This window comes from Eucyclogobius newberryi, unplaced genomic scaffold (genome assembly GCF_026437365.1).
Source record: "Eucyclogobius newberryi isolate DKJ021-1_F unplaced genomic scaffold, fEucNew1.0.hap1 SCAF_4, whole genome shotgun sequence".
Lineage (NCBI taxonomy): Eukaryota > Metazoa > Chordata > Actinopteri > Gobiiformes > Gobiidae > Eucyclogobius > Eucyclogobius newberryi.
Window position 1 is genome coordinate 37,453,474 of NW_027316056.1, and position 26,093 is coordinate 37,479,566.

Genomic DNA, 26,093 nt, shown 5'->3' on the forward strand with positions numbered 1-26,093 from the left:
TGCCTCTCTGCCCCTCCCACACGTCTGCCTCTGTGCCCCTCCCACACGTCTGCCTCTCTGCCCCTCCCACACGTCTGCCTCTGTGCCCCTCCCACACGTCTGCCTCTGTGCCCCTCCCACACGTCTGCCTCTGTGCCCCTCCCACACGTCTGCCTCTGTGCCCCTCCCACACGTCTGCCTCTCTGCCCCTCCCACACGTCTGCCTCTGTGCCCCTCCCACACGTCTGCCTCTGTGCCCCTCCCACACGTCTGCCTCTGTGCCCCTCCCACACGTCTGCCTCTCTGCCCCTCCCACACGTCTGCCTCTCTGCCCCTCCCACACGTCTGCCTCTCTGCCCCTCCCACACGTCTGCCTCTCTGCCCCTCCCACACGTCTGCCTCTCTGCCCCTCCCACACGTCTGCCTCTGTGCCCCTCCCACACGTCTGCCTCTGTGCCCCTCCCACACGTCTGCCTCTGTGCCCCTCCCACACGTCTGCCTCTCTGCCCCTCCCACACGTCTGCCTCTCTGCCCCTCCCACACGTCTGCCTCTCTGCCCCTCCCACACGTCTGCCTCTCTGCCCCTCCCACACGTCTGCCTCTCTGCCCCTCCCACACGTCTGCCTCTCTGCCCCTCCCACGCCATAAACGCAGCGGTACGAGTCAGCTCTGCGCAGAAAGCAGTCTGTGTCGTGGTGGACCCGCAGAGGTAAAAGTGATAAACAGTGATGAGAAGTAACGTGAGCGTCTTCTCCTTGAAACTGTATTTACTGCAGTGAAGCACCAATCCTGCGCCGTCCCAGAGGCTCTCGAGGGGCCCCCAGAAAAAGTTTGAGAAGCTCTAGTTTAGGCCTATTTCGAATTAAAAACTACTTTTTATGGTAAAGTTACTCTCGAGTTGGCTGCTCTACTCACAGACTATTGTTCTATTTTCCATGTCTGTGAACATTTGTCCAGTAAAACTTAAAACATCTGGAATTTGCCTTTATCAAAAACGTATCTTTCACAATCTTCTGTCAAATAAACAATGTAAAATACAAATTCACTCTCACATCTGAGTGATTCTCAGTTGCCAAAACCGCCTGGGTTATTCGTATTTTGAAATATTCTAAGATTAATTACACTTTTGCAAATGAAATCACAACGTTACACTTCACTTTTCCCTCCAGTCCAGAGTCTACACGTTATAGTCTACGAACTTTTAAAGGATCCATCAAATTGACATAAATGAACTAATATAACAATGATTAATTATTATTATTATAACATTTGCTGCACTGAGCATGTTCCCAGTCGGTCCACCAGGAGGCAGTGCCGCTTGGACAAATCCTGCGTCATATCCGGTTCCTGCTTTCGCCATGCTAACAGATGCTAACCGATGCTAACGTCAACAAACCACTCTAGGTTCGTTCTCTATATTTGAGGAAACTAGAATATATTTTCCAGATTAATTCAAATTCTGTGGAGTTTTAGACACGATGTGACCGACATATTAAACCGTTAAACTGTTTACGTTTGTTTAAATGTATAAACCCAGAAGTGTGTGCTCAAGAAGAGGCTAGCCATAGCATACCACCGAAGCTAGCTCTTTGCTAATAGTTTGTAGTTTTTCGTTTCTTTTAAGACAGTTATCTATTACTTTTTTTAATGTTCTTTCATCTTTTACGTAGTTTTGCAGGTTTTAGTGTTAAACTTAACCCCTCACGTCACTCACACAAGGATGTTATTGTGTGATAGCATTTTGTGGCTAACTTATGTGGAACAAATGCACATCCTTTTTACAAGTTTGTGAACAAAAAGCTTCTAAATTGTGGAATGAAGTGATTTATTTAGAGAAACTGGGATTAACCTCAGAATATAACCAAATATGAGACATTAAATGTTTTTTGGCCAATAGACACTTTATCTACAGATAGTTTAGCACACATTTTACTATCAGTGGATAATTAAATAGTATATATATATTTTTTATGATTGTGATTGTATTCTGGCCTATACAGACTCTAACATACGGAAATACCTTTTTATAGCAAAGACAGTGGCATTATTTAACCAAAAGTATAAAAAACTTCTGATTTCCATAAAAAATACACTTTATACATATATATTCTCGATCTAGAACCCTTAATTCAACCTTTATTTGGTTAAATATGCATTAAAGTCTCAATGTTCATTAGAAATAACCAGTAGCTTCAGCCTTAAACGCAATCTGACATTTTTAAGCCGGCGAAGTCAAAATAGCTGCTTTTTTCTTATCAAGACAAAAGACAAAATGTATGTATATATAATATCATTATCAATATCTATAATGCCAGTTAACGATTGACGGCGCGTTACGATGGACTCTCTTCTGGAGCTTTGAGCGTCCCGTCGATCTTAACGCGCCCGCCTCGGCTCGCCATGGCCTCCGTCGGCTTCACCCGTGCCAGCGATCGGGACGTGTTCAGGATCGAAGCGCCCCACCCGGCCCGCCCGGCCCCCGCTGTCACCACGACGGGCAACGAGGCGAGGCGATTCTACGAGAACGTGGTGAGAGACGAGCGAGGGGACGTGGACGAGCGAGGGGACGTGGACGAGCGAGGGGACGTAGACGAGCGCCGCAGGAGGAAGAGGACGAAACCGACCGCCAGACGGGAACCGAGACGTGCGAGAGGAGGAGGCGGCGGCGCGAGAGGGGGGACGGCGGATGGAGGCGGTGCGAGAGGGGGGACGGCGGATGGAGGCGGTGCGAGAGGGGCGACGGCGGATGGAGGCGGTGCGAGAGGGGCGACGGCGGCAGCGGTAGACCTGGGTGTAAATGGCGTTCACGGGGCGAGAGGAGAAGGCGAAAGAGGGGATGAGGCGAGAATGGGAGAGCTGCGAGGCCTGCGACTGCTGCGCTGCGCCCACGAGGGGGACGCGGCGGCCCTCAAAGACCTGCTGACCAAGGGAGCGGACATAGACTTCCAGGTGAAGCGAAGTCTCCCAAGTCATTTTTGATTTTTTTAGACCGTAGAAACGACAAAATAAACAGCGTGTCGTTTCTTTCCCCCTCGCAGGACTCGTACTTGTGGACCGGCCTGATGTGCGCGAGCTGGGCGGGACACAGGGCGGCGGTCCGGCTCCTCCTGCAGCGGGGCGCGGCCTGGATCGGGGTGGTGGATCTGCAGGGCCGCGACGCCAGGGACCTCGCGCTGGAGGGTAACAGGCTCCTACACGACACACGCAAGTACTGGGCAACACGATATGGAAAAGTTTGAATCCAAAGACTTGCGCTCGGTTCAAGTTGAAACCGTGCGTAAGTGATGCTAAACTTAGAACATAAATATAGGTCGCAGATACTTTATCCTGTAACTTGTAAGTGTAAGATACAAATACGTGTTTTTCAGATTGCGTCGCTTTGATATGATGAAAACGTGCTACAAATACATGTTTTTTGTTTTCATCTTCTGTCCAGCGGGTCATAAAGGCGTGATGGAGGAACTGGACAGCTTTGGCAGAACACGGACGAAAGAAGAACCTGCAGAAAGGTCAGAGCTTCACTCCTTCTCTGCACATGCTCAGTTAGAGCTTCTCTCCTCTGCACATGCTCAGTTAGAGCTTCTCTTCTCCTCTGCACATGCTCAGTTAGAGCTTCTCTCCTCTGCACATACTCAGTTAGAGCTTCTCTCCTCTGCACATGCTCAGTTAGAGCTTCTCTCCTCTGCACATGCTCAGTTAGAGCTTCTCTCCTCTGCACATGCTCAGTTAGAGCTTCTGTTTGCTCTGGTTCTAAAGCTCATATTAGAGGGCGGAGCATGAACGGGCCTCTGAACACGACCACAGACTGAGCAGCTGCAGGAGAAGAAGAACCAAGCTTCCTGCAGTACTGCTCAGCGGCCTGTAGAGGCTTCAGCAGCAGAAGTGAGGGGAAAACAGGCTTATATAGGCTAATATTTAAATAAATATTTCTAACAAATTTAAATATAGTTGTGACACACGGTCATCTTAGATTTTTATTGGTCAAACACTGAGTTGGAGTCTAGTTGGTGCTTCTCGGGGTCAGAAGTGGAGACACTTCTGACCCGCACATATTGGATGGACACTTTATTGCCCTGCCCAGTATCGAATTGTAATCAGTTTCTTTTCTCCCCCTCTTTGCGTCGCAGCGCCCCCCGTCCTCTGCAGCGGTGCGACGTGTGCGGCACGTCCTACAGCGGCCCGCCCACCGCCCACCTCTCCTCCACCCTGCACCAGTTCAACCTGCGCCGCCCTCCGCTCGCGCCGCACTACTGCCTGCCCCCTTCCAGCGCCTGCTACCGCATGATGCTGCGCTGCGGGTGGGACCCGGCGAGCGGCCTGGGACCCGCGGGGGGCGGGGCGCGACAGCCGGTGCCCACGGTCCTCAAGCGCGACATGAAGGGGCTGGGCTACGGGCGCGGCAGGAGGGCCCGGGTGACGCACTTCAAGGCGATGGACGCTCAGGCCGTGCGGGCGGCGGGGGCGACGGCGAGCGGGGCAGAGCGTCGACTGGGACGAGGGGTGAGGAGAGAGGAGCAAAGGAGGCAAGAGCAGATGGACCAGACCTGGGAGAGGGACTTCAGGGCCTCCTTCTACATGTAGGACTAGAACGTAAGGACCTCCTTCTACATGTAGGACCAGAACATCAGGACCTCCTTCTGTCTGTAGGACCAGAACATCAGGACCTCCTTCTGTCTGTAGGACCAGAACATCAGGACCTCCTTCTGTCTGTAGGACCAGAACATCAGGACCTCCTTCTGTCTGTAGGACCAGAACATCAGGACCTCCTTCTGTCTGTAGGACCAGAACATCAGGACCTCCTTCTGTCTGTAGGACCAGAACATCAGGACCTCCTTCTACATGTAGGACCAGAACATCAGGACCTCCTTCTACCTGTAGGACCAGAACATCAGGACCTCCTTCTGTCTGTAGGACCAGAACATCAGGACCTCCTTCTACATGTAGGACCAGAACATCAGGACCTCCTTCTGTCTGTAGGACCAGAACATCAGGACCTCCTTCTGTCTGTAGGACCAGAACATCAGGACCTCCTTCTGTCTGTAGGACCAGAACATCAGGACCTCCTTCTGTCTGTAGGACCAGAACATCAGGACCTCCTTCTACATGTAGGACCAGAACATCAGGACCTCCTTCTGTCTGTAGGACCAGAACATCAGGACCTCCTTCTGTCTGTAGGACCAGAACATCAGGACCTCCTTCTGTCTGTAGGACCAGAACATCAGGACCTCCTTCTGTCTGTAGGACCAGAACATCAGGACCTCCTTCTGTCTGTAGGACCAGAACATCAGGACCTCCTTCTGTCTGTAGGACCAGAACATCAGGACCTGCTCAGAGGGCGAGAGGAGGGAGGAAATGCTCTCTGTGGACACCCGGCTTGGGCTCTTAAGAGTGAAAAGAACCACAAAGTGACTCCCCGTGTGACCCGCCCACGCGCTGACCTGTCTTACTTGTCTAAGGCGTGTCGAGGGACAGCAGAGGTTAAAGACTAGAGCCACGCCCGGCCCGGCCCGTCTCCTGGGCCGTTGTGCGCAGCGTTTCCCTCGTCGCCGCATTCATCTCGCCGTTTGAAGTCTTTCCAAAAACGAGGGCAATCGCCTCTTTGGGGTGGAATATAACGGCGGCGATTTCTCTGGCGTCCAGCCGCGCCCACAGAGACGACGCCCACAGAGACGACGCCCAACTTTGACCCGGTTTTTCCACAGATCCATTACGGGCAGTGTGCACCACGCCCACAAATCTGCAGTCGAAGACCTTTCGGAGCCGTTGATAAGTCATGTTTGCACTTTGACTGAGACGAGTCGTGTTGTTTTATGGCGTCCAAGTGTTGCGGGTTGTTTTGACGCTTTATTGAACCTGGTTTACAGCGCCCCCTGCAGGCCGGACCACTCATGGAACTAAAACACTGCTCAGATCAATATTTCCAGTTTAGCAAAAAATGTTTACAATTTTATCACAAAATAGCAAATTTTTTGCTTTATAATTTCACTTCCTGTTTGTAATTTATGACATCACAGTAGGAAATTACTCAGCAAACACTGGGCCAAAACTCATCTGATGTCACCATTTTTGTTATTACACAAATAAAAATACGAGAGCGACTTTATTTTGTTGAATTCATGTTTATAGAGTCAAAAAGTTATTTCTTTTGTGTAAATTCTGCATAAACTTTGACTGGAATGAGTGTCCCTGGTGTGATGTCACTTCCTTTTTCTCCACAAATACCTGCTCGTTTGATGTAAAACTATCATTTATATCATGTACACCAGGTATAAATACACCAAATAAAGTCAAAATTAGAAAATTGTTAGAACCTGTCACTTTATTTGTTTCTCTGATCGGCCCTTGATTCTTGGCCCTTTTGTGAATCGATCTCCAGGTCCGGGTCCCAAGTCCTCGGGCAGCGTCACGGCTCCTGGAAGTGACTTCAAGGAATCACAAGTCGTTTACCTTTGAGCTGATAAGATATGAGTAAAATCCTCCACAGCAGCGCTCATTTATACTTTGTGTGTCATATAGTACATAGTAGTAATTGACTGATATTTATTAAAATTTCAACAACCAAAGTGTGAAAATTTGGAATAAAATGGTAAAATATCAGCGTTAATATTTCTCTTTAGTGAAATATTTTACTTCATAATCGGTCCACAATAATTCACTTTGTTTTGACTATTTCAGAGTTAATAATAATCAGTGAGTTTGGGAGATTTTAAGGTGGAGGACGTGACGGTGCTTATTGCCTTATATGGCCGAGCGCTGCTGGATCCGTAATCTGATTGGCCGCACAGTTCCCATGAGGCCCTGAGGGTTCATCTCCAGAGGGATCTGAGGACAAAGACACAGAAAGGCATGAGAACTCATTTTAAACCACAAAGTTCCTGCAGGAGAATGTAAAGAGGACCATAATGCACTTTGGTTCATAAAGGAAATAATAACGTCTGGATATAATGCTAAACTATTGTAAAACCTTAAATTGTTAAAAACTAGCATCAGAATTAGATACTTTTTGCATAAGTAGGACAAAAGGGATCTGGAGACGGCTTTCGTGTCCGTCGTGTGTCCTTTGGGGGAGTATGGCCCTTTGCTCAGGGCTGTCCGGCCCCTGTATGACGAACAGGAGCTGTGATCATTGCTGGCAGTAAGAGCTGTTCCCAGGGCGTTCCTCAGGGCGGCCCTTTGTCACCGGTTCTGTTCATTGTTTTGAGGGACAGAACTTCTGGGCGTCAGGGAGTGTCCCACCAGGAAGAGGCCCTGAGGATGACCCAGGACACGCTGGAGGGACCGACTCTCTCGGCTAGCCTGGGACCGCCTCCGGATCTCCCCGGAGGAAGTGTCTGGGGTGAGGGAAGTCTGGGAGTCCCTACTTAGACGGCTGCCCCCGCGACCCCGCCCGGATAAACGGGAGAAGATGGATGGACAGATTAAAAATGACAGATGTATGTTTTGTGTATTTAATGTACAAAAAAACATTCTCATTTTGGAATCACCTTTGTAAAACATTTTAAAACTAAAGGAAGGAAAGACAATGACTGTTGAGAAAGTGAAGCGCCCGTCACCTCCGTCTCCTCACAGACGCTGAAGCTGTAGCGGCGCAGAACGTCCACCAGGGCCAGTTTGACGGCGGCCTGGGCGAAGCGCATGCCCACGCAGTTCCGGGGGCCCACGCCAAACGGCATGTACGAGTAGGGCCGGATCTTCTGCCTGTTTTCTTTACTAAATCTGAAATCAGGTGAGAAGTATCTTCAAGGTGTTGCAGCGTTTTTCATTCATCAAAAACAAACCTCCTGGACACTACTTTCACTAACGAGAGTTTTTACGATGTTATAAAGGTCCAAAACTTATCGTTGGACCTGTAGAGCGTCTCTATGAGTTTCAGAGCGACAATTAACAATTCCAAACCAAACATTCTTTCTTTTGAACTTCTGAGATTTACTGCGTTTGAACCGTATGTATATTTGTTCGGAGACGGGGCTGAACTTCTCGGTCCGTCTCGTGGATCGCTCCAGTCGTGACGCCGATGGGAACCATCAACTCGACAAATCGGCAACAAATACGACTCTAAACTCTGAACGGTCCAACGGAAAAGTAAAAAAAACATAAAAAGGGAGGTGTACCTCTCGGGCCTGAACTCTTGGGGCTCGGGCCACAGCTCCGGGTCGCGGTGCAGGGCGTAGAAGGGCACCATCACGACCATGTTTTTAGGGATGGTGATGCCCTTGATGCTGACCGTTTCCTTGGCAACGCGGTCCGTGCGAGCGATGGGCGGGTACAGCCTTGGGACGAAAGCACAGCACAAACGCGGGCAATTTACCGAGCTTTTCTTTCGACTTGAAACGGACGACGAGAAAAAGGGATCGATCGGGAACAAATGGCTCCGTTTTTCACGAAAATTGACGCGTAAAAAAGTGCCGTTTTTAAGTCCATAACCTGTTGCAAGCATTTCTGCCGTTCGTCATAACCGCGCGCTCGCATTAGCACGTGGGAGCGAGCTAGCTTAGGTTTTGTTTCCCCCGCGGTAAACCCCTCCGGTCGTCAGGATTCTGTCTACTGGCAGTAAACTCCCGAACCGGTAGAAAGTAGCCTGTGCTTATGAATATACGTTGGAACTCAACCGAAGAACTCCTCGATCGACTAAAAACGTGCCGCGTCGATCGACTGGGCGGCTAAAGAAGTGACACTGTAAATGTTGTGTGGGACTGGCATTCGGTGTTCCAAAGCCCGACTCTTGAACACATTAACTGTTCCTAATCCTGACACGTGCCCTTAACCCGAGAGTGAAACAATATATTGCGAAAAATACGAACGAAGACCTTGCACGAAAGGCCAAACCTCGAGGGAAATCACAGTCTCGGGAGTGTGGAACGAGCTCGCCGAACAATCACGCGCCGCTATTTAGGACGCTGGCGGCAGAGAAGAACAACTACTTATACCAGAAAACTGTAATTATGTGTAAAAAGGAAGATTAAACTCATGATTCACTCCCACATGTTCAGCCAACTCCCTCCATCAAGTCCTTATAATCTAAATGAATAAATTGGTCGACTGATACAACTTCGACCGATTAATCGACTAAAACACCCAATAAGTGCATTCTTTTAACTTCTAAAACATGAGACGCCACAGTAAAGGTTCAAGAGCAGCTTTGTGTAACATGCGTCTGTTATAGCTCACGAAACACATTTAAATAAAGGTTTTGGCGCATTTCTGTTGCTGTTCACATCGTTTACGGACAATGGCCCCGCACCACACTTACCTCAGACTCTCGTTCAACACGCAGTCCAAATACTGCATCAGACACACACACACACACACACACACACTAAAGGGGAGTCAGACGTGCGTTGGACCTGAACCTGCTGTTTTCTCGTCTGGATGTTTTTGGGTTCGATACAAATCCTATAAATGGTTTGCAGATGACCTCATAAATGGACCTCGAGCCGTTTCTGCTGATGCTTTCAATCTGAATTGTCTTGCGTTACTAAAGGTGTTCCTCAAGGCTCTGTCCTTGGACCACTGTTATTTACAATCTATATAAACTCAATGGAGCATAATCTACGCACAGTTCATCCACTCGTGTGCGGATGATGTGACTCCGTTGTCACTTTTCCCATTGGGTTTTCCCTCTTTAAATAAAACAAATGAAATGACCTTCAGCCAGGGCCGGCCCAGCCTATAAGCGAACTAAGCAGCCGCGTAGGGCCCCGAGGCGTTAATAGGGCCCCCAATCTGGCAACCCGTCGTATGCGAAGTGCAAGCGCAGCGTGCGCCACTAGTGCAGTAGCGATGCTGGCGCGGCAGCGCACACAGCGGTAACATATAACGCACAAACCGCATTTATTTGTAATGACAATCTGGCAACCAAGACACCAAACCTGCGCTGATTGGTCAACTTCATTGTGCGCGAGCAGAAGAGCAAAACATAAACACAACAGTACGTGGTCCTCATGTCCAGAAGAATATATCCCCCCGATGCCGAAAAACGAAAGAAGAAACTTCTCGACGATGTAAAGAAACTGCAAACTCAACAACACTCTGCAGGTATTGAACTTCTCTTACAAAGAGACGGTTAATGCTGCTGTTTGAAACAACACGATTCTGTCACGTTAGTTCGCTCAGGCTGGAGGCGACGAGAGCTCTGCCCCGCGCACAATAATATGTCTGAATGAAAGATAATAAACTTAACATTTACACCAGCCCGGGAGTGTGAGCTGCAGGTGAGGCCGGTGAGGGGCGTCCATGGCCCGGGTCACTAAGAGGCGGAGATCCGGACGAGCGCCGTCTCGTCCAGAACCTCTGACGTGAGACTTTGGAGTAAACAGTGTAGGGCCCTGTCCTGTCCCGGGCCCCTGTCCCGGGCCCCTGTCCCGGGCCCCTGTGCAGCCTGAGTCAGAGATGAGCGGTTTGAGTTTGCGTCCCTCTCTCTCACATCACCATGTGTGAGATCAATCGTGACTCGTGTATGTTTTACTTGGACTTCTTAACGTGGAATGAGAGGAATGTAAAGGTTTATGCACGTAAGGTCCATCAGCCAATCACATCACAGCATTGTTTCACGCAGGAGTCCAGTGTGTGATGTTCTGATCAGAACAAACATTTATATTGTAATTCACTTTTAATAGAGCAATAAAACATTTCAATGTATTTAAAAAGCATCATTAGACTATTTGTTATAAATTATAATAAATTGATAGTGAAAAATAACCAGACATATTATGATTACGTCTGTTATAGAATAATACTATATATTTTCATACAAAAGTGGCAAAGTTGCAGAAACACAGTCTCTTCACTATAGCTAGGTTTGGACCTTCACTTCTCGTTCTGTTCATTCTCTGGGAATAATATGTTTGCACTGTTTTATCAGTGTTAATTGTTAATCAAGCAATGCTTATGCCATTTGTTTAATTTAATATAACTTGTTTTGTCACTTTAGCAAGAAGGAACAGTTGGGAGCTGTAAAAGATAAATTAGTAAGGATAACTATTAATTTTACATTTTCAGTTAAAATGAATCAATTTGATCATAATTATTTTTCATAGCCAATATTGTATTGAGTAATTAAGTACACTAATGTATTAATAACTGGCTTTAGTCATTTTCTCCTGGCACAGTTTCATCACATCATCATTTTATAGCATTACAACCTCAACATTTTACTCTTACTTTAGCCGGCTGGACCACATTAAAATGCACCAGAAGACCCAAAAAAGGTCTGAAAATCTCTGGGGGAGGGCCCCCAGACCCCCCCCTGTTCATTAATTTAAACTGCTAATGTGGCTATAGACCCTTAACGCCCACAAATACGCCCAAAAACATATCTGGGACGTGTGTTATTTGTACAGGGAGTAGAGGTGATGTCAGCGGAATACCAAGTTGCATTGTGGGATTTAAGTTATCAATATTTGAGCTTGTGAGGTGTTGAGAATAAACTAACTGGCAAACAGATGCCCTGGAGTTTTGGTGAACTTTGTTTGCGTTGAAGAAAGTTCCCATATGTGAATTGTTTACTGACAATGGCAATAAAACTGATTCTGATGACGTGGTGAGGGGCCCCCAAAAATGTTTTCGCTTAGGGCCCCCTGAAGGCTTGGGCCGGCCCTGCCTTCAGCTTTGAGTTCTAACATGTGGTCCCGCCCCCAGAACAAAGTGCACAAAAGAGAAATTCCTGTAAATCTGGTGTAATTTAGATGAATAAATAAAGGTAATAATAATAATAATAATAACTTTTATTTATATAGCGCTTTTCAGTGACCCAAAGACGCTGAACATAATAAAAAAGGGGGGGGTATTTACAGACAGGGGGGGACAACACGTACAGAACACATTAATATATAGATAAAATGAACAAGACAGAAGAAGTAGAGAGAAAAAGATGGGGATGTAACAGGGGGTAGAAGTGTAGGCAATGGGGTAGAGGAGGCTAGGGGTAGGGGAGGTCATAGGCTTGGGTGAAGAGGTATGTTTTTAGGCGGGATTTGAATGTTGTGAGTGAGGGAGAGTGGCGGACAGGTTGGGGGAGGGAGTTCCAGAGTCGGGGTGCTGTTCAGGAGAATGCTCTGTCGCCAAAAGTTTTGAGTCGGGATGTTGGTGCAGTCAGGGTGAGAGAGGAGGAGGATCGGAGAGCTCGGGTGGGGCGGTGGGGGATGAGGAGGTCAGACAGGTAGGGGGGGGCAAGGTGGTGAAGAGCTTTGAAGGTGAGGAGGAGTATTTTAAAGTTTATGCGCTGCTTGATGGGGAGCCAATGGAGAGAGCGGAGAACGGGAGTGATGTGATCACGGGACCGGGTGTGGGTGAGGAGGCGGGCAGCGGAGTTTTGGTAGAAACATACAGTCAAAAAATGAGGCCATTATCTTTCATCCATTTGCACAGGCTGCTGATGGTTTGTGTTCAAATCTCACTGAATCCTAAAACTTACCCTGGCCTCACTCTTCTTCTGAAATATGGCGCGAAACATGTCGAGCTTTGTCGTGACGCAGCTTCACACGATTCTACAAATCTAACCACGTGAATATGAGTCGGATCGTCAAAAGATAAAGTGACTAAAAGCTTGGACTGTGCAGAATAATAAAGTGTTAAATGTTCCAACAGCTACATGTTCCCGCTTTAGCCCTGGTGCAGTTTGAGTGAAGTAAACTGCTCGTCTCCATGGTAATAGTGTTGCTTTGCCTGGAATGTTCCACAGTGGCATTAAAGCTCAGTTTTGCCCTGGTACAGTTTTAAAAGCAGCTCTTCGGGTGCAAATGGAGAATGCTGTGCGCTGTCTGCACCTAATTATGAAGCGTTTTTTATTGGCCACGTGCCAGGAAGTAACACTGGTGCGCTGTTAGCATGCTAAGTGTTGTTAGCATAGCATGACGCATTAACACATTCTTTAGGAGGCAGTAAAGTGTTGAAATGAACAAATTCTGTTTTTGACGCGTTTTAAGATGGTAAAACTCGTTAAACCGATCCATCTCCATGGAGACAAGTAGGTGACATTAGGTCATTTAACGCCATATTGTGCAACATTCCAGGCAGAGCGATAGCATCACCATGGAGACACGTTACATCATAGTTCACCTGTAAATACCTCCTGCTTTAGCCTAATCTATTCTCTTTACTCTCAGTTTAGACCCGTTTGTCTCTGATTTTATCCTCGATTTATCCCGTTTTTGTCTGCGTTTCTGTCAAAAAACTGTGACATTGTATTTGTTTACGTCGTTTGGGAACGTGTCGTTGATCTCGTCCTGCAGGCGGCTCATGGCGGCCGGGTTCAGGGCGAGGTTGTAGGCCACAAAGGTCAGAGTGGAGGCGCTGGTGTCGAAGCCGCCCACCACGAACATGACCAGCTGACACAGGAGCTCGTGGTCGCTCAGCACTGGAAGAACAAGCAGCACGTTTACTCTTGAGCGCTGCACGCGCACATCACCGCAAAAGGATGGAAATGTACCTCCGCTTTCTTTTTTTTACTTTTTTGTCGTTAATGCCACGCCCTTATTTTCCACTTTTATTCCTGTTTATACCTGATGTTTGTGTTTTTGTTCTGTTGTTTTTGTTATGTTCTAAAAATATATATATATATATATATATATATATATATATATATATATATATATATTTTAATTTAAATTATTATTATTGTTGTTTTCTGTTGCTTTTATTGTTCCATTTAAAAAATAAATAAAAAAAATTATACTTTTTTTAATTATCATTTTTATTTTTAGAACATAGCACAACAAAAAACAACCCAATAATAATAATAGTAAAAATAATCTTAATGTGTATTTTTATTATTGTTTTTTTCCTGTTGTTTTTTGTTCTGTTTTATATTCTAAAATATTTGTTTGTTTTTTGTTCTAAAAATTATAATATTAATAATAATTCAAAAATCAAAAAGAATAGTGTATAATAATCAAGTATTGGCTTAGACTTTGTTGAAAAACCTGTATCAACATTTGTCATGAGTCGGTGATTTCTTTTTTATTATTTGACTTTTTTCTAGTTTAGATTTATTTGGCTGGTTTAAGACTTTGGTATTCAGAGAACCAAAGTCGTAAATCTGCGTCAAGAGCATCTCTAACCACCACGGACGGTCACTAACGGACCTTTGTGGTCACTAACGGTCACTAACGGACCTTTGTGGTCACTAACGGTCACTAACGGACCTTTGTGGCTGAAACAGTATATTCATTTCAATGTAGAGAAGCTGCTCTGTCACTCGCTGTTCAACATCTACAGGAGCTAAACACAGACATTACGAGTCGTATTGTTCCAAAGGGAAACGCCCAGATCTGTGTAAATATACGAGAAGTGTAACGTATGTGCTAAATGCTAGCGCGATGCTAGCGCCGCCTGCTGTATTTTAAAATCAGCAGAACCGTTTCTGGGATAATGCCGCGTCAATAACCTTTAAGACTCAAGTGTGACTCCAGTTGAATTATTTGTGCTTCAAATACAGACAATTTGACAGAAAACGTCTTAAAAGTGGGAAAAAGTAGCAGTTTCCATTCACTCACCTGTATCCACCAATAGTATGAAGAGAATAAGACACGCCCCCGGTGTCCTGACGCTGGCTTTGATAGACGTCGTTTTTGGATTAAATCAAACGGATCAAGAAATTCCTCTCATTTTTGACAACATGGATTTTTTTTATTTGTAACTCTTTGTAATGTTTAACCTAGCGTCACTTTCAGCCTGCGCTAGCTCCGCTCCGGCCGCCATCTTTGATTCATCGTTCAGGTCTGATTATAGCCTGGTTTCTCCGGTCAGAACAATCTTGTTTCATATACACATACACATGTTACACATGTTACACATGCACATGTTACACATGCACATGTTACACATGCACATGTTACACATGTTACACATGCACATGTTACACATGCACATGTTACACATGCACATGTTACACATGTTACACATGCACATGTTACACATGCACATGTTACACATGTTACACATGCACATGTTACACATGTTACACATGCACATGTTACACATGTTACACATGCACATGTTACACATGTTACACATGCACATGTTACACATGTTACACATGCACATGTTACACATGCACATGTTACACATGTTACACATGCACATGTTACACATGCACATGTTACACATGTTACACATGCACATGTTACACATGCACATGTTACACATGTTACACATGCACATGTTACACATGCACATGTTACACATGTTACACATGCACATGTTACACATGCACATGTTACACATGTTACACATGCACATGTTACACATGCACATGTTACACATGTTACACATGCACATGTTACACATGCACATGTTACACATGCACATGTTACACATGTTACACATGCACATGTTACACATGCACATGTTACACATGCACATACACATGTTACACATGCACATACACATGTTACACATACACATGTTACACATACACATGTTACACATGTTACACATACACATACCACACATACACACGTTACACATACACACGTTACACGTTACACATACACATACACATACACATACACATGTTACACATACACATCTTGTCAAGGTGACAAATGACATCCGCCTGAACACTGACACGGGCAAAGCCTCAGTCTTAATTCTGTTAGATCTGAGTGCTGCTTTTGACACCGTCGATCATGGGATCCTCTTACAGAGACTAGAGGACTGGGTGGGCATCACTGGCACTGCCCTAAACTGGTTAAGGTCCTATCTGGAAGACAGGAAGTACTTGTGTTGAAATTGGTAGCTGTGTCTCAGACCACATGACCCTGACCTGTGGAGTGCCCCAAGGGTCAGTCCTGGGTCCCCTTCTGTTCAACCTCTACATGCTGCCGTTAGGTCAGTTGATACGCAGTGAAAATGTGTCCTATCACAATGATGCAGACGAAAACTCTATGTTTCACTATCGGCAGGTGACTATGGACCAGTAGATTCACTCTGTCACTGCATCCAACAGATCAGTTTGTGGATGCAAAACAACTTTCTCCAGCTGAACTCAGACAAGACTGAAATAATCGTTTTTGGCCCACAGAAACAAAGAGAAAGTGTTAGCGGTCACCTCCAGAGTCTCGCTCTAAAACCTACAAACCAAGTTAGAACTCTGGGGGTAATAATGGACTCAGACACGTCAAATCAATAACATCAGCAGCTTTTTACAATCTAAAAAACGTTGCCAAAATCAAAAATATAGTGTCAAAACCAGATTTAGAGAGACTTATCCATGCGTTTGTCTCCAGTAGATTAGACTACTGTAACGGCCTGCTCACTGGTCTCTCCAAACGAGCTGTAAAACAGCTGCAGTACATCCAGAACGCTGCTGCTCGGGTCCTGACTAGAACCAGGAAGTATGATCACATTAGTCCTGTTCTCAGGTCTCTGCACTGGCTCCCTGTGGCTCAGAGAATAGACTTTAAAGCAGCTCTGCTTGTGTACAAGTCTCTCCATGGCCTAGCACCAAAGTACATCTTGGATATGTTAGTGCCATTTAACCATCTCGGACTCTGAGGACCTCAGGGACCGGCCTCCTGCTGGTGCCCAGAGTCAGGACAAAACATGGGGAATCTGCGTTTCAGTTTTATGCAGCTAAAATCTGGAACATTCTTCCTGAAGATGTGAGACAGGCTTCTACTCTGACAATGTTCAAATCTAAGCTAAAAACAGTTTTGTTTAGCTGCGCATATGACTGAAAGGATTTTTTCTTTGCACTCTTCTCTTTTGTTTGTGATTTTATTAGTTTAGACAATCAGTTGGATTGATAATTTTTAATTTAGTTAATTTTATTGTATTTCTGTAATTTCTTTGTGATTTGAATGCATTTTTCCTGCTGTGAAGCACTTTGAATTGCCTTGTGTATGAAATGTGCTCTACAAATAAACTTGCCTTGCCTTGCCTTACACATGCACATACACACGTTACACATACGTTACATATACACATACACACGTTACACATACACACGTTACACATACGTTACATATACACATACACACGTTACACATACACACAAACTACATATCTGAACTGGTGTAGTATGTTTGAAGCACCTTGTTGGTAGGTCTCTCCCTTGAGCTTGTGACCGGCCTGCACACGGGTCAGGTACTGCAGCAGGTCCGCACGGGTCTGAAAAGGCATCGTCACAGAGTCAGCTCGTCCACTATGTCATAATCGAGCGCGGTTTGACGTTACGTTGTCCTTTCCCACCTCGTCCGCGCAGTCATTTCGATCCCGTCTGATCTTCTCCACGATGCTTTTGAAGAAGGTGAAGGACTTCCTGGAGAAAAAGGCCACGCCCAGCCAGTCGTTGGCGTGCTGCATGAGCGCCTCTGAGGGGGTGTTGATCACGTCCATGTCCACGCTGAGGATGCAGCTGCCCATCACGTCCATGCTGTAGGACCCGAACACTCTGGAGGCCACACCCCCGGCAAGGTCAGGGTCAGGGTGAGGGTCAGGGTCAGGCGCCAACGTACGATCGAAGCGTACGACGGAATCCGACGAGCTCGTCATCGCGCCTGGCTACGAGGAACCTCAGCAGCTGTGAACCTCACCGCGCAGACACAGAGAGGCGGAGCCAACACCGCCTTTTAAACTTTAAAACGGTTTGAGAGAATCGAAGCCCGTAAGCATCTCGCGTGATAAAAAGCATCTCCGAAGTACCAAACACCAAAGGTTCCTCGTAGCCAGAAGTGAACACGTCGCACAAGTCGCACCAGCCAAAAAATGTATAATAGAGAAGAATGAAACATATATAAGTCGCATTATTGGGGAAATTTATCACTAAATCCACTGAATTCTTCTTCCTCTGTGTCACTTCTAAACAACTCCACAAACTCCAGAGGAAGAGGAAGTGCAGATTCTTCTTCTGCGTCGCTTAGAGTCTAGAGCGCCCTCTTGTGGTGGTCAGTGTGAAAATAACGAATAATGTCACATATAAGTCGCTCTGGAGTATAAGTCAAAACTACAAAAGGTGCGACTTATAGTCCAGAAAATACGGTACTTGTGCTCAATAAGTTGCCTTCATTTTCGACACTCACCCTTTGACACTGACCACTGCGTTCTGCTGACCCGAGCAGACACTCACCCTTTGACACTGACCACTGCGCTCTGCTGACCCGAGCAGACACTCACCCTTTGACACTGACCACTGCGCTCTGCTGACCCGAGCAGACACTCACCCTTTGACACTGACCACTGCGCTCTGCTGACCCGAGCAGACACTCACCCTTTGACACTGACCACTGCGTTCTGCTGACCCGAGCAGACACTCACCCTTTGACATTGACCACTGCGCTCTTCTGACCCGAGCAGACTCTCACCCTTTGACATTGACCACTGCGCTCTTCTGACCCGAGCAGACACTCACCCTTTGACACTGACCACTGCGTCACGCCCTACAAAACGCACCCTCATCACGCCTACAAACGCTCTCATCACGCCCTACGAACACTCTCGTCACCCCTACAAACGCTCTCATCACGCCCTACGAACCCGCTCTCGTCACGCCCTACAAACGCTCTCGTCACGCCCTACAAACGCTCTCATCACGCCCTACAAACGCTCTCGTCACGCCCTACGAACCCGCTCTCGTCACGCCCTACAAACGCTCTCGTCACGCCCTACGAACCCACTCTCATCACGCCCTACGAACGCACTCTCGTCACGCCCTACGAACCCACTCTCATCACGCCCTACGAACCCACTCTCATCACGCCCTACGAACCCACTCTCATCACGCCCTACGAACGCACTCTCATCACGCCCTACAAACGCTCTCTCATCACGCCCTACGAACGCTCTCATCACGCCCTACAAACTCTCCCGTCACGCCCTACGAACCCACTCTCATCACGCCCTACAGACGCACTCATCACGCCCTACGAACCCACTCTCATCACGCCCTACAGACGCACTCATCACGCCCTATGAACGCACTCTCATCACACCTACGAACGCACTCTCGTCACGCCCTACGAACCCACTCTCATCACGCCCTATGAACGCTCTCTCATCACGCCCTACGAACCCACTCACGAACGCACTCTCATCACGTCCTACGAACGCACTCTCATCACGCCCTACGAACCCGCTCTCATCACGCCCTACAAACGCTCTCGTCACGCCCTACAAACCCACTCTCATCACGCTCTACGAACGCACTCTCATCACGCCCTACGAACCCACTCTCATCACGCCCTACGAACCCACTCTCATCACGCCCTACGAACGCACTCTCATCACGCCCTACAAACGCTCTCTCATCACGCCCTACAAGCGCTCTCATCACGCCCTACAAACTCTCCCGTCACGCCCTACGAACCCACTCTCATCACGCCCTACAGACGCACTCATCACGCCCTACGAACCCACTCTCATCACGCCCTACAGACGCACTCATCACGCCCTATGAACGCACTCTCATCACACCTACGAACGCACTCTCGTCACGCCCTACGAACCCACTCTCATCACGCCCTATGAACGCTCTCTCATCACGCCCTACAAACCCACTCTCATCACGCCCTACCAACGCTCTCTCATCACGCCCTACGAACCCACTCTCATCACGCCCTACGAACGCATTCTCATCACGTCCTACGAACGCACTCTCATCACGCCCTACGAACGCACTCTCATCACGCCCTACGAACGCTCTCTCATCACGCCCTACAAACGCACTCTCATCACGCCCTACAAACGCTCTCATCACGCCCTACGAACGCTCTCGTCACGCCCTACGAACGCTCTCTCATCACGCCCTACAAACGCACTCTCATCACGCCCTACAAACGCTCTCATCACGCCCTACGAACGCTCTCGTCACGCCCTACGAACGCACTCTCATCACGCCCTACGAACGCACTCTCATCACGCCCTACGAACGCACTCTCATCACGCCCTACGAACGCACTCTCATCACGCCCTACGAACCCACTCTCATCACGCCCTACGAACGCACTCTCATCACGCCCTACAAACGCTCTCATCACGCCCTACAAACGCTCTTGTCACGCCCTACAAACCCACTCTCATCACGCCCTACGAACCCACTCTCATCACGCCCTACGAACGCACTCTCATCACGCCCTACGAACCCACTCTCATCACGCCCTACGAACCCACTCTCATCACGCCCTACGAACGCACTCTCATCACGCTCTACAAACGCTCTCTCATCACGCCCTACAAACTCTCCGTCACGCCCTACGAACCCACTCTCATCACGCCCTACAGACGCACTCATCACGCCCTACGAACCCACTCTCATCACGCCCTCCAGACGCACTCATCACGCCCTACGAACGCACTCTCATCACGCCCTACGAACCCACTCTCATCACGCCCTACGAACCCACTCTCATCACGCCCTACGAACGCACTCTCATCACGCTCTACAAACGCTCTCTCATCACGCCCTACAAACTCTCCCGTCACGCCCTACGAACCCACTCTCATCACGCCCTACAGACGCACTCATCACGCCCTACGAACCCACTCTCATCACGCCCTACAGACGCACTCATCACGCCCTACGAACCCACTCTCATCACGCCCTATGAACGCTCTCTCATCACGCCCTACGAACCCACTCTCATTACGCCCTACGAACGCTCTCTCATCACGCCCTACGAACCCACTCTCATCACGCCCTACGAACGCACTCTCATCACGTCCTACAAACGCACTCTCATGACGCCCTACGAACGCACTCTCATCACGCCCTACGAACGCTCTCTCATCACGCCCTACAAACGCACTCTCATCACGCCCTACAAACGCTCTCATCACGCCCTACGAACGCTCTCGTCACGCCCTACGAACGCACTCTCATCACGCCCTACGAACGCACTCTCATCACGCCCTACGAATGCACTCTCATCACGCCCTACGAACCCACTCTCATCACGCCCTACGAACGCACTCTCATCACGCCCTACAAACGCACTCTCATCACGCCCTACGAACCCACTCTCATCACGCCCTACGAACGCACTCTCATCACGCCCTACAAACGCACTCTCATCACGCCCTACGAACGCACTCTCATCACGCCCTACGAACGCTCTCTCATCACGCCCTACAAACGCACTCTCATCACGCCCTACAAACGCTCTCATCACGCCCTACGAACGCTCTCATCACGCCCTACGAACCCACTCTCATCACGCCCTACAGACGCACTCATCACGCCCTACGAACCTACTCTCATCACGCCCTACAGACGCACTCATCACGCCCTATGAACGCACTCTCATCACACCTACGAACGCACTCTCGTCACGCCCTACGAACCCACTCTCATCACGCCCTATGAACGCTCTCTCATCACGCCCTACGAACCCACTCTTATCACGCCCTACCAACGCTCTCTCATCACGCCCTACGAACCCACTCTCATCACGCCCTACGAACGCATTCTCATCACGTCCTACGAACGCACTCTCATCACGCCCTACGAACGCACTCTCATCACGCCCTACGAACGCTCTCTCATCACGCCCTACAAACGCACTCTCATCACGCCCTACGAACGCACTCTCATCACGCCCTACAAACGCTCTCATCACGCCCTACGAACGCTCTCGTCACGCCCTACGAACGCACTCTCATCACGCCCTACGAACGCACTCTCATCACGCCCTACGAACGCACTCTCATCACGCCCTACGAACCCACTCTCATCACGCCCTACGAACGCACTCTCATCACGCCCTACGAACGCACTCTCATCACGCCCTACGAACCCACTCTCATCACGCCCTACGAACGCACTCTCATCACGCCCTACAAACGCTCTCATCACGCCCTACAAACGCTCTCGTCACGCCCTACAAACCCACTCTCATCACGCCCTACGAACGCACTCTCATCACGCCCTACGAACGCACTCTCATTGCGCTCTACAAACGCTCTCTCATCACGCCCTACAAACTCTCCCGTCACGCCCTACGAACCCACTCTCATCACGCCCTCCAGACGCACTCATCACGCCCTATGAACGCACTCTCATCACACCTACGAACGCTCTCTCATCACGCCCTACGAACCCACTCTCATCACGCCCTACAAACTCTCCCGTCACGCCCTACGAACCCACTCTCATCACGCCCTACAGACGCACTCATCACGCCCTACGAACCCACTCTCATCACGCCCTACAGACGCACTCATCACGCCCTACGAACCCACTCTCATCACGCCCTATGAACGCTCTCTCATCACGCCCTACGAACCCACTCTCATTACGCCCTACGAACGCTCTCTCATCACGCCCTACGAACGCTCTCTCATCACGCCCTACGAACCCACTCTCATCACGCCCTACGAACGCACTCTCATCACGTCCTACAAACGCACTCTCATCACGCCCTACGAACGCACTCTCATCACGCCCTACGAACGCTCTCTCATGACGCCCTACAAACGCACTCTCATCACGCCCTACAAACGCTCTCATCACGCCCTACGAACACTCTCGTCACGCCCTACGAACGCACTCTCATCACGCCCTACGAACGCACTCTCATCATGCCCTACGAATGCACTCTCATCACGCCCTACGAACCCACTCTCATCACGCCCTACAAACGCACTCTCATCACGCCCTACAAACGCACTCTCATCACGCCCTACGAACCCACTCTCATAACGCCCTACGAACGCACTCTCATCACGCCCTACAAACGCACTCTCATCACGCCCTACGAACGCACTCTCATCACGCCCTACGAACGCTCTCTCATCATGCCCTACAAACGCACTCTCATCACGCCCTACAAACGCTCTCATCACGCCCTACGAACGCTCTCATCACGCCCTACGAACCCACTCTCATCACGCCCTACGAACGCACTCTCATCACGCCCTACGAACGCACTCTCATCACGCCCTACGAACCCACTCTCATCACGCCCTACGAACGCACTCTCATCACGCCCTACAAACGCTCTCATCACGCCCTACAAACGCTCTCGTCACGCCCTACAAACCCACTCTCATCACGCCCTACGAACGCACTCTCATCACGCCCTACGAACGCACTCTCATTGCGCTCTACAAACGCTCTCTCATCACGCCCTACAAACTCTCCCGTCACGCCCTACGAACCCACTCTCATCACGCCCTCCAGACGCACTCATCACGCCCTATGAACGCACTCTCATCACACCTACGAACGCTCTCTCATCACGCCCTACGAACCCACTCTCATCACGCCCTACAAACTCTCCCGTCACGCCCTACGAACCCACTCTCATCACGCCCTACAGACGCACTCATCACGCCCTACGAACCCACTCTCATCACGCCCTACAGACGCACTCATCACGCCCTACGAACCCACTCTCATCACGCCCTATGAACGCTCTCTCATCACGCCCTACGAACCCACTCTCATTACGCCCTACGAACGCTCTCTCATCACGCCCTACGAACGCTCTCTCATCACGCCCTACGAACCCACTCTCATCACGCCCTACGAACGCACTCTCATCACGTCCTACAAACGCACTCTCATCACGCCCTACGAACGCACTCTCATCACGCCCTACGAACGCTCTCTCATGACGCCCTACAAACGCACTCTCATCACGCCCTACAAACGCTCTCATCACGCCCTACGAACACTCTCGTCACGCCCTACGAACGCACTCTCATCACGCCCTACGAACGCACTCTCATCATGCCCTACGAATGCACTCTCATCACGCCCTACGAACCCACTCTCATCACGCCCTACAAACGCACTCTCATCACGCCCTACAAACGCACTCTCATCACGCCCTACGAACCCACTCTCATAACGCCCTACGAACGCACTCTCATCACGCCCTACAAACGCACTCTCATCACGCCCTACGAACGCACTCTCATCACGCCCTACGAACGCTCTCTCATCATGCCCTACAAACGCACTCTCATCACGCCCTACAAACGCTCTCATCACGCCCTACGAACGCTCTCATCACGCCCTACGAACCCACTCTCATCACGCCCTACAGACGCACTCATCACGCCCTACGAACCCACTCTCATCACGCCCTACAGACGCACTCATCACGCCCTATGAACGCACTCTCATCACACCTACGAACGCACTCTCATCACGCCCTACGAACGAACTCTCATCACGCCCTACGAACGCTCTCTCATCACGCCCTACAAACGCACTCTCATCACGCCCTACGAACGCACTCTCATCACGCCCTACAAACGCTCTCATCACGCCCTACGAACGCTCTCGTCACGCCCTACGAACGCACTCTCATCACGCCCTACGAACGCACTCTCATCACGCCCTACGAACGCACTCTCATCACGCCCTACGAACCCACTCTCATCACGCCCTACGAACGCACTCTCATCACGCCCTACGAACGCACTCTCATCACGCCCTACGAACCCACTCTCATCACGCCCTACGAACGCACTCTCATCACGCCCTACAAACGCTCTCATCACGCCCTACAAACGCTCTCGTCACGCCCTACAAACCCACTCTCATCACGCCCTACGAACGCACTCTCATCACGCCCTACGAACCCACTCTCATCACGCCCTACGAACCCACTCTCATCACGCCCTACGAACGCACTCTCATCACGCTCTACAAACGCTCTCTCATCACGCCCTACAAACTCTCCCGTCACACCCTACGAACCCACTCTCATCACGCCCTACAGACGCACTCATCACGCCCTACGAACCCACTCTCATCACGCCCTCCAGACGCACTCATCACGCCCTATGAACGCACTCTCATCACACCTACGAACGCACTCTCGTCACGCCCTACGAACGCTCTCTCATCACGCCCTACGAACCCACTCTCATCACGCCCTACAAACTCTCCCGTCACGCCCTACGAACCCACTCTCATCACGCCCTACAGACGCACTCATCACGCCCTACGAACCCACTCTCATCACGCCCTACAGACGCACTCATCACGCCCTACGAACCCACTCTCATCACGCCCTACGAACGCACTCTCATTACGCCCTACGAACGCTCTCGTCACGCCCTATGAACGCTCTCTCATCACGCCCTACGAACCCACTCTCATTACGCCCTACGAACGCTCTCTCATCACGCCCTACGAACCCACTCTCATCACGCCCTACGAACGCACTCTCATCACGCCCTACGAACGCACTCTCATCACGCCCTACGAACGCACTCTCATCACGCCCTACGAACGCTCTCTCATCACGCCCTACAAACGCACTCTCATCACGCCCTACAAACGCTCTCATCACGCCCTACGAACGCTCTCATCACGCCCTACGAACCCACTCTCATCACGCCCTACAGACGCACTCATCACGCCCTACGAACCCACTCTCATCACGCCCTACAGACGCACTCATCACGCCCTATGAACGCACTCTCATCACACCTACGAACGCACTCTCAACACGCCCTATGAACGCTCTCATCACGCCCTACGAGAGGCCTACTGGCTCCACAAGAAAAAGTGGTCTAAATGGTTTATTTTTGATCATTTTTCATCTACGATCTTATAAGGCGCATTAAGAGAAACAAAATGGGTTAAAATAAAGAAAGTCTCACCCGGTGGTTGGTGAAGTGGGTGAAACAGTCCTTCACCAGGACGGTCTTCAGCATGTCCGGGTCCATCACGGCGAGCAGAGGCTGACGCAGCTCGTACACTCTGCACACATCCACACGCCGGAGAGGTCAGAGGTCGTTTCACCGAGAGCGGCGAGGACGTCTTCGGGGCGAGGACGTCTTCGGGGAGCGAGGACGTCTTCGCAGCGAGGACGTCTTCGGGGAGCGAGGACGTCTTCGGGGAGCGAGGACGTCTTCGCGGCGAGGACGTCTTCGGGGAGCGAGGACGTCTTCGGGGCGAGGACGTCTTCGCGATGAGGACGTCTTCACGTCGCATTTTCCACAGAATAAAAAACACACAAATTCCTGCTTTTGTGTCTTTTTGAAGTCTCGGTCGCACGTTTGTCATAAAACGTTTTCGCTCAGAGAAGATTTATTCTATCGACCGTCACAGAAATATGATAAATAATAATAATAATAATACATTGGTTGCGATTACGATGGAAACGGGAAACGCCTCAAAAATACAACTTTATTTGTCAGATTCCATTAAAAAAAGTGAA

The 26,093-nt window shown here is 49.4% G+C and overlaps 2 protein-coding genes across 3 annotated transcripts; one reads left to right on the forward strand and one right to left on the reverse strand.

The window, feature by feature from the left end:
* Positions 1-1,319: 1,319 nt before the first annotated feature.
* On the forward strand, positions 1,320-4,560 carry gpank1 (G patch domain and ankyrin repeats 1). 2 transcript variants are annotated; one of them, XM_072463857.1, is made up of 5 exons: positions 1,320-1,383; positions 2,295-2,928; positions 3,018-3,159; positions 3,416-3,488; positions 4,107-4,560. In XM_072463857.1, exons 2-5 carry the CDS (start codon positions 2,380-2,382, stop codon positions 4,558-4,560), a joined length of 1,218 nt encoding a protein of 405 aa, XP_072319958.1. In that variant the 5' UTR covers positions 1,320-1,383; positions 2,295-2,379. The 2 variants fall into 2 exon arrangements, with proteins under 2 accessions (XP_072319958.1, XP_072319959.1); XM_072463858.1 differs by lacking the exon at positions 1,320-1,383 and having other exon boundaries at positions 1,632-2,928.
* A 2,123-nt stretch (positions 4,561-6,683) lies between these two features.
* On the reverse strand, positions 6,684-25,867 carry LOC140378031 (cytochrome P450 3A56-like). Its single transcript, XM_072463661.1, has 11 exons — positions 25,692-25,867; positions 25,534-25,633; positions 18,047-18,072; positions 17,170-17,371; positions 17,013-17,088; positions 13,173-13,333; positions 9,970-10,008; positions 9,230-9,261; positions 8,091-8,249; positions 7,533-7,695; positions 6,684-6,801 (listed from the first exon to the last, which is right to left on the reverse strand). Exons 1-11 carry the CDS (start codon positions 25,865-25,867, stop codon positions 6,718-6,720), a joined length of 1,218 nt encoding a protein of 405 aa, XP_072319762.1. The 3' UTR covers positions 6,684-6,717.
* Positions 25,868-26,093: the final 226 nt, after the last annotated feature.

Coding starts and splice junctions, on each gene's coding strand:
- LOC140378031 (XM_072463661.1), bottom strand. CDS start 25,867: ATGCGACGTGAAGACGTCCTCATCGCGAAGACGTCCTCGCCCCGAAGA. Junction 8,250..9,229: donor GTGTTGAACGAGAGTCTGAG/GTAAGTGTGGTG, acceptor TTTCGTCCCAAG/GCTGTACCCGCCCATCGCTC. Junction 7,696..8,090: donor CAAGAGTTCAGGCCCGAGAG/GTACACCTCCCT, acceptor ACCTGATTTCAG/ATTTAGTAAAGAAAACAGGC.
- gpank1 (XM_072463857.1), top strand. CDS start 2,380: ATGGCCTCCGTCGGCTTCACCCGTGCCAGCGATCGGGACGTGTTCAGG. Junction 3,160..3,415: donor CAGGGACCTCGCGCTGGAGG/GTAACAGGCTCC, acceptor TCTTCTGTCCAG/CGGGTCATAAAGGCGTGATG. Junction 3,489..4,106: donor AAAGAAGAACCTGCAGAAAG/GTCAGAGCTTCA, acceptor TTTGCGTCGCAG/CGCCCCCCGTCCTCTGCAGC.